The sequence below is a fragment of the Monodelphis domestica genome, chromosome 5, assembly GCF_027887165.1.
Source record: "Monodelphis domestica isolate mMonDom1 chromosome 5, mMonDom1.pri, whole genome shotgun sequence".
Taxonomy (NCBI): Eukaryota; Metazoa; Chordata; class Mammalia; order Didelphimorphia; family Didelphidae; genus Monodelphis; species Monodelphis domestica.
Window position 1 is genome coordinate 27,333,927 of NC_077231.1, and position 12,087 is coordinate 27,346,013.

At 39.9% G+C, this 12,087-nt stretch overlaps 1 protein-coding gene and 1 pseudogene across 1 annotated transcript; one reads left to right on the top strand and one right to left on the bottom strand.

Moving 5' to 3' along the window:
- Positions 1-409: 409 nt before the first annotated feature.
- On the top strand, positions 410-2,967 carry LOC130454369 (olfactory receptor 9-like). Its single transcript, XM_056797976.1, has one exon. It carries the CDS (start codon positions 963-965, stop codon positions 1,890-1,892), a length of 930 nt encoding a protein of 309 aa, XP_056653954.1. The 5' UTR covers positions 410-962; the 3' UTR covers positions 1,893-2,967.
- Positions 2,968-4,176: 1,209 nt separating this feature from the next.
- Positions 4,177-5,046, bottom strand: LOC130454698 (splicing factor C9orf78 homolog; annotated as a pseudogene).
- Between the last annotated feature and the right edge of the window lie 7,041 nt (positions 5,047-12,087).

Here is a 12,087-nt window from a genome sequence, read left to right on the forward strand (position 1 = left end):
ATTTAACATCCTGCAAGGGCATCTACCCACTGGGCATGGATTTGCTTGTTTTTGGACTTCCATTTCTCTGCAGGCTTGAGATAATCTCTTCATTTTTTATTTTGATGCAACAGAGATAAAGCTAAGGTATCTCCTGACCCTGGTGTCTGTGCCTACATTGTAGGGAACTTAGGGGGTAGAAGGTCCTGACCAAGTAGCTACTGTTCACTTCTTAGGTAGGTCATGCCCAATGGACAAAACTCTTACTTCCTTCTTCCCTCTAGTTTACAGCCTGGTCTTCCTCTCTCCTGTTGCCTTCTCTGGGGATCAGGCTCCCCATGGCTTTGGCTCAGAGATTGTAAATCAAGGAACCATATGGGAATAGCTTCTAGCAGCTGTTACTTCTAAAAGGGACTCTGGGAGAAACACTCTTGGGTGTTGGGGACTATATTTAAATGTTTAAGTTTCCTTATTTTTCTTTTTCTTCTTTGTCTCAGCCTCAAAGTGTTCCAGTGGTTGTCTTTTGCTTTCTCCTCTTCTCTTTCCTCTCTCTTTTTCTCATGTCCTCTTCTCTGTTTTCTCTACCTTCTTTTTCCCCCCATTTACCTGTCTTTTCCCCACCCACAAAACAATTTCTTTATTACCTGTCTATTTCTGTTCATATATTTAGTTGTCTTTAATATTGAAAGACAGATAAGAACTCAGAACTCTGAGGTGGAAGGGACCATACTGATAATACATAAAGCAATCTGCTTCCAGACTAGATTGTTTCACATCTGATGAGTTAAAAAAATCATTTTTTGTTATAGTTTTCTCAGAAAGGACATTCTCACATCCCACTGCTTACCATTGTAATCTCACATTTGGGATTTTCTTGTCTAACTTGGGTCTTTTTTTCTGCAGTAGTTTGTCTATTTCTTTTTCTTCTTTGTGACTATAAACAAATCTCCTTTGGTTCTGTCTCTAGATCCAGATTTAGGGACATGGATGATGATAATGGGACAGCAGTGACTGAGTTTATTTTGTTGGGATTCTCACATTTGGGGGCCTATAAACTTCCCCTGTTTTGGGGGGTGCTCTTTGTCTACTTGGTCACCCTTTTGGGCAACTCCCTGATCATCATCCTTACCCTGCTTGACTTAGCCCTGAGCACTCCCATGTATTTCTTCCTTAGACATCTCTCTATGCTAGAGATTCTCTACACTACCTCTATTGTGCCTAGGATGCTAAGTGATCTTCTCTCCTCATATCCTGTCATCTCTTTTGCTGGCTGTTTCACCCAGGTGTATTTCTTTACCCTCTTTGGCATTACTGAATGCTGTCTGCTCACTGCCATGGCTTATGACCGTTTTGCTGCCATTTGCCATCCCCTGCACTATGCCACATTGATGAACAGGCAGGTATGTGTGGGTATGGTGGGTGCTTCCTATCTAATGGGCATCACCATGGGAACTGTACACACTATGCTAGTTTTTGCCTTGCCCTTCCATGGAACCAACATTATACACCAATTCTTTTGTGATAACTTGGCTGTTTTGAAGCTGGCAAGTGGAGACAAATTCTGGGCTAAGCTAGGGAATCTTGGCGGCACCCTGATCTTTATTGTTACTCCATTTGCCTTGATTCTGTTTTCTTATGTTCGCATCGTTATTACCATCCTTGGGGTAGCCTCTGCTCAGGGACGCCAAAAAGTCTTCTCTACTTGCTCTTCCCACCTATTGGTTGTTACTCTTTTCTATGGGACTGCTACAATTGCCTACACGAGACCTGGAGCCAATGCTACAGAAGATACAGATCAAATCATCTCCCTCTTCTACACAGTTGTAACCCCCATGCTCAATCCTTTTATTTATACCTTGAGGAACAAGGAGGTTATGGGAGCCCTGAGGCGAAAGCTAAGAAAACACCTTTGAAGCACTTGACTGGTCCAGTGGTTTGCTTGGCTTCCCTTTTTGGTGAGTTGAGAGATGCTTACTGATCTTTTTTTTTTTTAATTAAATTTTACATATTTCTATTATCAAATATTGTACTGTTTTTCCACTCCTATGCCCTAGGAAAACCAAAACCCATGTAACAAACAAAAAAAGAAAAACCAACTCCCTTATTTGTTTTGTCCAAAATGTGTCTCCTTCTGTATGTCTATTGTTCTTCACCATTAGGACCTGATCTTTGTAGAAGCCCTTACATCCACTGCACAGCTGAAGGATTCCTGGAGGATTATTGTTGATGTGATCTTCCAGGACATTCTTTCTTTTCTGAAGATGACCGGAATCTTTCTGTCAGTTTTCTCTCTAAGATCTTGATTTCGTAATTGTTTTCAGTATTGTGCTTCAAATGGAGTTTGGAGGACCACTTTTAGGGAGATATTCAGGTATAGGTTGGAATGGGAGGTCAGTGGCTGAAGGACATGAACATATATATGGTAGTGTCAAGGTATAAGGGCAATGGTTTGGGAGAAGGAGACTGCGAGCTGCTCACTGATCTCCTTAAGATCATCATTAACCACAGACTCTGTGATCTCATTTGGGATGTCAAATATATATACTAAGTCTAGTGCTACAACCTGGGAGGGATCCATATCCATTAAGGAAGGAGCACAGATGTAAATGATTTATTGTGATTATGATATACAAGTTTTGAGATAGACTGCACTACCTTACAACTTGGGATCCCTTCCTATAGAATAATGGAATGTTTTAGCAGGGAAGCTCTCCCCTTGCTTTGTATTAAGGAATTCCAAAGACTCTTTTCAGTATCAGTAATTCTAGTACTTCAGTGGTAAGAACTCCCAGAGTAAGCTCTATAAAGTGTGAAGTTACTAGAAGCAGAGAGAATTCACATTAGTTTTAAGAATCATTTCTTAAGTGTAAGACATTGTGTAAGGTGCAGAGGACACAGACAAAAATATAACAAGATCTCCTTAAAAGAACTGACATTTTACTAGAGATCCAGAATTTTAGTTCATTTAGTTAGGAGCAAAGTCTTGTTTCAAACATCCCTGCTTCCAATTGCTTCTGTCTAATCCCTCTGACCTATTAGTATCCTCTATCCACATCTGCCCACCATTTATCCCCATCCCAGGCTAGGCTTTTCCCTTGGAATCATGAACTCCCTGAGGTTCTGAGTCCTCCTCTAAGCTTGGATGGTCTATAGCCTGTGTCTAGCTCCCTTGGTTTTCAGATCAGCAGATAGCTCTCATTTTGCCCCATGTAAATATAACACCCTATTGAGATTCTAGTGGTTGTTATTTACTTGACTCCTCAGATCATTCAACCCACCTAAACTATTCTTTATTTTTAGAGTTCTCCAGTTGTGTAAGCCATCATTATTTTCCATCACCAGTGTCCTGGCCTTGCCATTCTCCCTTCACAGACTTGAAGCTATAGCTAGCTGGTTCAATTTCATGCTCTCCTCTAACCAAGAATCTCTTATCCTTTTATCCTATGGATACATGTTATTCCAAAACCCAGCCTTGGGTTTCTCCATTATATCTCTATTCTGATTTACTTACAGCTGAGAATATCGTGCAATGATCACGAGTGTGTTTCCTACAAATCTGGCAGCTAGGCTTGGAGTCAGGAAGATCTGAATTCCTCAATTAACCCCCCAGTGCACTTTTAATAGTGTGTATTCCAAACCTTATCTTATTTCTTCATGTCACACTTCTCTCTTCCTTCCAAAGAGGTTTTGCTTCAGTTTACAAATAACACAGATGCTATTATCATGAGCTCCCTTTCCACTAAAAGTATACATATCAAACACCTTTAGCCACATCTTCCATCCTTTCCTCCTTTCCAACAGTTTCAGAGGCAAAGATGATTTCTCCAAGGCTAACTCCTTTCCAAACACATCTGGGGACTTTCCCTTTTAATTATCCTGTCTCTCTACTTTTCAATTTTTAAAAATCTAATTTCCTTCCTTCAATGCAAAGATGACTAGATATCTACCAGTCTTAAAAAAAAAAAACTTTCACTTAATGGTGACACTTTCAAACTACCATTCAGTGTCTCTTCTACCTTTGATAAACTCTTACAAAAAACTGTCCTTAATTGTGGCCATTACGTCCTCACATTCTTTTCTTTTTAAAGAAACAAAACTTTTATTCCTGTGATTTTTACATACTTACATTGCACCTTGTGCTTGGGGAAAAAAGACCCTGCAAACAACCCCTCCTCACTATCTCCCACCCATTTGGTATCAATAGTGTCTCTTGATTTCCTTAAACTTCTCATAATGATAATCATCAGTTGTCTTTTCATTGGGGGAGGGGGACTCGTGATTTGGAGGAGATCTCTCAGGTTCTGGCTTGTCAGCATCTCCTCATCCTGAGGAGGAGGTTTTCTGACTCCTCCTTGTGCCTTTGAACCAGGATCTGGAGCTCTAGGTGAGAAAATCGGTTGTGCTGCATGTGGTTTGCAGCCATGTTGGTTGGAACAAAAGAGGTTTCATTGTCTTTTTTTTGGTTCTGTTGCTCAGCTTTGGCATCCTCGGTGGAAATGATATTTTTGATTTTCACATCAGTGCTTAAATCCACCTCTGGCATCCCGCTCAACATCTGGTTTAAGCCTCTGTTCAGTGGTCTTGGCTGAGGAGACTCAGTTGCTCTCTGGGAGCTCATAGAGTTTTCATCCTTCTTCACTTCACCTTCTGTTCCTCATTTCCCGCAGTTCCTTTTCTTTTCTTTAGCTCAGTCTCAATGTACTTCAGTATGTCAGTATCTTGAACCTTCGGCTCCTTTCTGCAGAGGAAGATGTTACTAAGTCGAGGCTGTCCTCTCCCTTAAGCCTGCCCTTGCTTCTCAAGTCCATCAGTTTCTTCGTGTCCGCCATTCCCCCAGGCTGGCCTTTAAAGGGGCTCCCCCCTCCCCCAGGGTTGTCTCTTCCCGGCTTTCTCCCCAAGCAGGAGGGCGGCAGCCCTCACCCCATAAGGTTGTCTCCTCAAGCTCTGAACTTCTCTGGTTTCCTCCAGTTTCAAGCAGACCTCCTCACTGACTTGTTCGTCTGGCTCTGACTCTGAGTTGGCACGGCGCTTGCGAGAGGTCCTGCCTGCCCACTTGGTCTCCTTCATCTGAGCTACCTTCAGAGAGAGAAGCAACAGCGCTCTGGAGATCAGCCCAGGGCATTGTGGCTGATCCCAGCTTAGGCAAGTGAGGCCAGAAAAGCGTCCATGGAGTGCGCTTCCATAGGGCATGCTCCGCCCCCGTGCCCTAGCCAGAGCTGGATGTGGAGGGAATAGCTCTGAGCCAGACAGCGTGAGGGCTCAGCAGGAGGCTGCCAACGTGGGTGGCAGACACCAATAGGCTGTTTCCTATGTCTTAGCTCTCTATCAGGGATGTCCTCCATGAACCCTTGCCCAGTCTCTGCCCCATCTCTCCAGTCATTACTGTCATCTCCTTGAAATTACTTTATAGATACTCCGTTATATTTACTTATTTGTGTACATGCTCTTTGAATCCAGAAGAAATGAGAGCCCTCTAGGCAGAGACTGTCCCTTATTATTATTGTTGTTGTTATTTTATATCCTAAACTCTGAACACAGTTCCTGTCACATAGTAGCCAGCTGTAAATATTAAATTTAATTACATTTCTTTATTCTTTTCATAACTGTTCTGTGAACCCCCCTGGAATATTTGATAAGCTGCCTTTGATCTGTTGTCCACTGGGGGCCAAGCACAACTCTTGTCTCTTCAAACCACATATAATTCCAGTGATAGCATCTGTACTAGTCATTAATCATAGAGGCAGAGAAGGAACTAGATGACCAGAGATATGCTGGCCACATGTCCAAACACCAGGAGCCTTTATCCCAACGTTAATGGAGGAAATATGTGGTTTGATGTTGAGAATTCTTTGGTTTAATTATTGTAGAGGGGGGAGAAGTAAGACCATGAGCACTTATTAAGTGTCTGCTAAGTACCAGCCAGTCTGCTAAGTTCTTTACAAATACTATCTGGGGGAATGCTGGATCTGAGTTGTTACGGTTCAGAAAGGAGATCATATAAAGAGCAAGGACCTTTTCTCATTTCTCTCTGTCTTGGATTGAGTACTGTGAGTATAGCAGGAGGTGCTGAGGCTGAAATCAAGGAAGAACTTTTTAAGAAGGAGAGTTCCCTTCCCAAGCTCACTGCAATCCACTTTTCCTGACTCATTTCACTTTTTACACACACTATTTTCCAGTTCAACAGGTTGCTTCTCATAAGTGACATTCCATTTTTCATTTGTGTCTTTGCTTAGGCTCTCCTCCCATGTTGGATTGCACTTTGTCCTCATCTCTATCTCTTAGGATTCCAAGTTTCCTTTCAAATTCAGTTTAAGTTCCATCTCCTACATTATCCCTTTCCCAATTTTCCTAGTTGTTAGTGCCTTCTCTCTTCCCCACCAAATTAGCTTCTGTCTCTTCTGTGCACAGACACACACTGTATCTCCCAATAGAAATGTGATCACCTTAATGGCAGAGATTGTCTCATGCTTTATTTTTGAATTCCCAGCATCTGCTACATTGTCTGGCATGTGGCAAGTATTTAATAATTATTTATTATTATAGGAAACAATGATCATGTGAAAGGTGCAGAAGACCCAATTCTCCCATCTTTGCTCCAGGGATGATTTAACAAGAGCAGGAGATGAAGCAACAACCCCAAATGCCAAAGTGAACTTTGAGTAAGCATTGAGGCCTGGATTAAAGAAAAATATAACCAGAAGCTATGAGATCTGGAAGAAGATGCAGTCTCCAAAGTTCTCAGCTCAGGAAGGTCTACCAGGTCCCTGACTGGGAAAACTGCGGGATAGAGTGGAGCAATAGGATGATAGGAGTTGTCTCAGAAGGCACAGAAGCAGCACTCCTCTCTTAGAGGAGAGAGGAGACCAACTATCCAGAGACCTGATTAGGAAAAGCCACCTATACAGCTCTGACTTTATAGTGGAATTTCAGTTAGAAATGGTTTATGGAAGTGATTTTGAAAAATGGTTTTAAGAAAAAACCAGAAAAGGGAAATATATTAGGGGAGAAATGAGGAGGAAGTGGAAGTTACTATTTCACATTATCAGGGGATGTGAATTGAAGAGTAGAGAAAACATGGAGAAAGGAATGGGGCAATAAGCAACATGAATCTCACTTTCATCTAAAGTCCATCTTTCTTTGCCCATATAAAGTGGACAAAGGAAGGTGTAACATAGTCACATCACTCCCTCACACACACACACACACACTCACACACACTTATATTAAACTGAAATAAAAATTCTTCCTAGATGGATGGGAGATGATATTCACCCACCTACGGACCTCTTCAGGGTCAGTAAAGCACAAACCCCTGAGCTCTAGAAACAAAGTTTATTTTTTATAATAGGAGTATATATTTAAAACCACCAGCGAGCATCTGCAATGGGGATAAATTAGAAGCCTTCCCAATAAGATCAGGAGTGAAACAAGGATGCCCATTATCACCCTTATTATTTAACATTGTACTAGATACACTAGCAGTAGCAATTAGAGAAGAAAAAGTAATTGAAGGTATTAAAATAGGTAATGAGGAGACCAAGTTATCACTCTTTGCAGATGATATGATGGTCTTCTTAAAGAATCCTAAAGAATCCACTAAAAAGCTAGTGGAAATAATCAACAACTTTAGCAAAGTCACAGGATACAAAATAAACCCACATAAATCATCAGCATTTCATATACTTCCAACTCATCCCAGCACCAAGAGTGAGAAAGAGAAATTCTCCTTAAAATCACCCTAGACAATATAAAATACTTAGGAATCTATCTGCCAAGACAAACACAGGAACTATATGAACACAACTACAAAACACTCCCCACACAATTAGAACTAGATCTATATAATTGGAAAAATGTTAATTGCTCATGGGTAGGATGAGCTAACATAATAAAAATGACCATCCTATCCAAACTAATTTACTTATTTAGTGCCATAGCCATTAAACTACCAAAAAACTTCTTTTTACAGAATTAGAAAAAACAATAACAAAGTTTATTTGGAAGGACAAAAGAACAAGAATATCAAGGGAAAGAATGAAAAAAATGTGAAGAAAGATGGCCTAGCAGTGCCAGATCTTAAACTGTACTATAAAGCAGTGATCATCAAAACCATATGATACTGGCTAAGAGACAGTAGGGAGGAACAATGTAATAGACTTGGGGTAAGTGACCTCAGTAAGACAGTCTGTGATAAACCCAAAGATCCCAGCTTTTGTGACAAAATCCACTTTGACAAAAACTGCTGGGAAAATTGGAAAACAGTATGGGAGAGATTAGGTTTAGATCAACATCACACCCTACACCAAGATAAACTATATAAATAAAGATGGAAATTATATATACATTAGGTGAACACAGAATAATATACTTGTCAGATCTTTGGGAAAGGAAAGATATTAATATCAAGAAAGAGTTAGAAATATTACAAAGTGCAAAATAAATAATTTTGATTACATTAAATTAAAAAGTTTTTGCACAAACAAAACCAATGTAATCAAAATGAGAAGGGAAGCAACAAATTGGAAAACAGTCTTTATAACAAAAACCTCTGACAAAGGTCTTATAACTCAAATTTGTAAGGAACTAAATCAATTGTACAAAAAATCAAGTCATTTCCCAATTGATAAATGGGCAAGGAACATGAATAGGCAATTTTCAGATGAAGAAATAAAAACTATTATAAGCACATGAAAAAATGTTCTAAATCTCTTATAATCAGAGAAATGCAATATCACCTCACACCTAGCAGATTGGCAAACATGACAGCAAAGGAAAGTAATGAATGTTGGAGGGGATGTGGCAAAGTAGGGACATTAATGCATTGCTGGTGGAGTTGTGAATTGATCCAACCATTCTGAAAGACAATTTGGAACAATGCTCAAAGGGCTCTAAAAGACTATCTGCCCTTTGATCCAGCCATAGCACTGCTGGGTTTGTACCCCAAAGAAATAATAAGGAAAAAGACTTATACAAGAATATTCATAGCCACACTGTTTGTGTTGGCAAAAAATTGGAAAATGAAGGGATGCCCTTCAATTGGGGAATGACTGAACAACTCGTGGTATATGCTGGTGATGGAATACTACTGTGCTCAAAGGAATGATGAAATGGAAGAATTTCATGGGAACTGGAATGACCTCCAGGAATTGATGCAGAGTGAAAGGAGCAGAACAGAGAACAATGTACACAGAGACTGATACACTGTGGTAAAATAAAATGTAATGGACTTCTCTACCAGTAGCAATGCAATAATCCTGTACTATTCAAAAGGACATATGAGAAAGAACACTATCCACATCCAGAGGAAGAACTGTGGTGAAACATGGAAACTTGGAAGAAAAACAACTGCTTGATTACATGGGTCAATCGGCTATGACTGGGAAAGTAGACTCTAAAAGATCACTCTAGTGCAAATATTAATAATATGGAACTAGGTCTTGATCAATGACACATATTAAACCCAGTGGAATTGCACATCAGATATTGGAAGAGGGTTGGGGGAGGGAAGGGAAAGAACATGAGTCTTTTAACCATGGAAAAATTCTCCAAATCATCTAATTAAATAAAAAATTTAAAAAATAGCATTGAAAAAAATTGTTTTTGTTTGAGAGTAATTTTAGGATAAAAAACTTGCTACCTCCCCAAATCAAGAAAGTGAATTGTTTGGAAAAGGTGCCACAGAGATGCCTTCTGAAATCTTTTATTGTGGGATAGTCAAAGGGGAAGTGACAAGATGGAAACATCTAAATATTTTAAGTTTATTGATGGGAAAGGGAAAGGAAGGTAACAAGGGAGAAGGAACACTTAATATTATCTCCAAATCTAAATTCCCTTAATAATATCCTAATGTCTAACTTATCTAGTCTAAATAAGTTAAGTTCTCCCAAACAGAACCTCACAAAATAGAGTCCAGTAAATGAGCCAAGATCCCAGAGGTAATGTTCAAAGTAGATCCAGTAGAGAAGGGATGGTTCTTCTTTGATCTTCTATCCAGCAGCCAGCAGCCAGTAAAAGCAGTTTTTCTCCTCCAAAGCTGGTATCTCACAAAGGGCCAGAAAACTTGTAGAAAAAGATGGATCACAGCTAACTCCCCAAATTTCCCCCAGAGATCTGTTTTTTTCAATTGGGATCTTAGAATCTTGATTCAGGCTCCCATGTGATTGCCTGTGTGTCAAGGAAGCTCATCCTCCCCCTCCTGAGTAGCTTGATCTGCCCATCAAACATTCCTGAAATAACACAGTTGTACCTGGTTTGCGTCCTCTATGTTCTGTACATCAATAAAAGTCAAGGCTTTGGGCTTGTGAGGAGGGAGAACTGAGAAGAGAAGGAAGAAGAAAGAGGTTGGGAACAGAGCAGGCAGGTGAGAGGGAAGGAGGAAGAGAGTGGCAGGCTAGGGACCACATGGTCAGGATACGTATAGGAATGATTATCTACCCTTTCCAATAAACTTTATAAAGTATATATCTGGGTAGAAATATTATTTCAATTCTTACATCTGTCATATGTCCTTGTCAATCAAATGCAGTTCATTTTACAGAATCATTTTGCAATCTTCCTTTGCTTACTACAAACCACAAACCATACACTGTACCAAAAGATTGAGAATGAACGTATCCCCCAATTTTTGTAATTTCCCTTTAGAAAGTGCAATATTGTATGTACCTAGAGTTGAAGATCTTTAGAGATATATGTTGGTTATGTGTACTGATTCCATGGGGAAATTAGGCACACAAATCTGGGAGATTTCTACATGCTCGTTTTCTATTGGAATCATGGGGGGGGGGGAAATACTTTATCTACTCCTTAGGACTTCAATTCCCAGCATCCCACTTTCCTTCTCATATTACCTGATGATGTAGGGAGGATATAACTTTTGTGTAGCCCTGCCACTCTCTCTCTCTTTCCCTGACGGCATTTGGTGGAGGTGGTGAGAGGTGAAAGGCAAGAGAGTTTTACCCACATGGTCTACTTTTTGTTAGATAATTAGGTTATAACGTCTATTACTTTCAGTTTATTTTCTTTCTAATTCAAGTGGTTATTAATAAATCTTATATAATATAATACTTTGAGTTTTGGACATTAATTTAAATCTTACTCAAATGAGACCTAGAGGGAAGAACCTAGTTCATGAGAGAACATTAAAGCTCTTTGTGAATTCCCATATTGTCCAGTTATGGTTATTGTCCTTGTCTTAATATCTTAGCTTTTGCTTTGCTGCCAATTTGCCTGTATTGTTGCTTGGTAACTGCTTTGGCAGGAATTGGCCCCCACTGCTACTTCTGGTGGCATCTTCCTTTTTCCTCTTGCTTAATATCTGATTCTTTTACTCTCAGGTAGTCTGTGCTTCAAATTATTGTTTTGGAAAGTTAGTATTAATTTGTACCATTTTTTGATCCCCTAAAATAAACCTTTTGATTTTAAAGCTCTGATCTTAGACTGAAGCTACTAAGTGGCTTTTCCTTGGGGATGGAGACAAGTTCCTTGTTTATCTATAAACAAGAAGTCTCTTGTATGGTGAAGTAATTGGCAGAGCCAAATGGAGTAAAGTATGCTTGTGCCTAGGAGCCATTCTCAAGGCTCATGGTAACTCCTGGCATCCAGAAAACCTGCCATGCGCCCTGACTGAGTTCTGATTACTCAAATAAGAAAGGCTGAGGAAAGGGACTTCAGAAAGAACATAATTTAATGGAGGGGACAAGAATAATCCATTTTTCCTGTAATTATAATTAGTCTGTAATTATAGACTAAAGAGTCACGAATTCTGGCTCTGGGCTTGCTTAGCTGCTTATGTAGGAAGAGGCTAGAAGCCTTGGCTGACTGGGCCACCCATAGGGTCTCATGCTCCCTGCTAGCCAGCAAGCAGTTTGTGTTTCTTTCTCTTTTTGCTATTTAATAAATAATTATAAAATGAAGATATAGGGTGCAAAGAATTTTCATTGTAATATGATGATTATGAATATCTCTAGGTCCCTCTCGCTAAGCTGTCATATCACTTCTCTGCCTCCTGAGTCCCTTGTTAGCTTGCCCAGTGTGAAGTTTTTTAAACTCAGCTCTGCATTCTTAAGAGCACTGTGGGGTTGTGGCTTCCTTCACAAACTCTTTTTTTTC

Coding starts and splice junctions, on each gene's coding strand:
- LOC130454369 (XM_056797976.1), top strand. CDS start 963: ATGGATGATGATAATGGGACAGCAGTGACTGAGTTTATTTTGTTGGGA.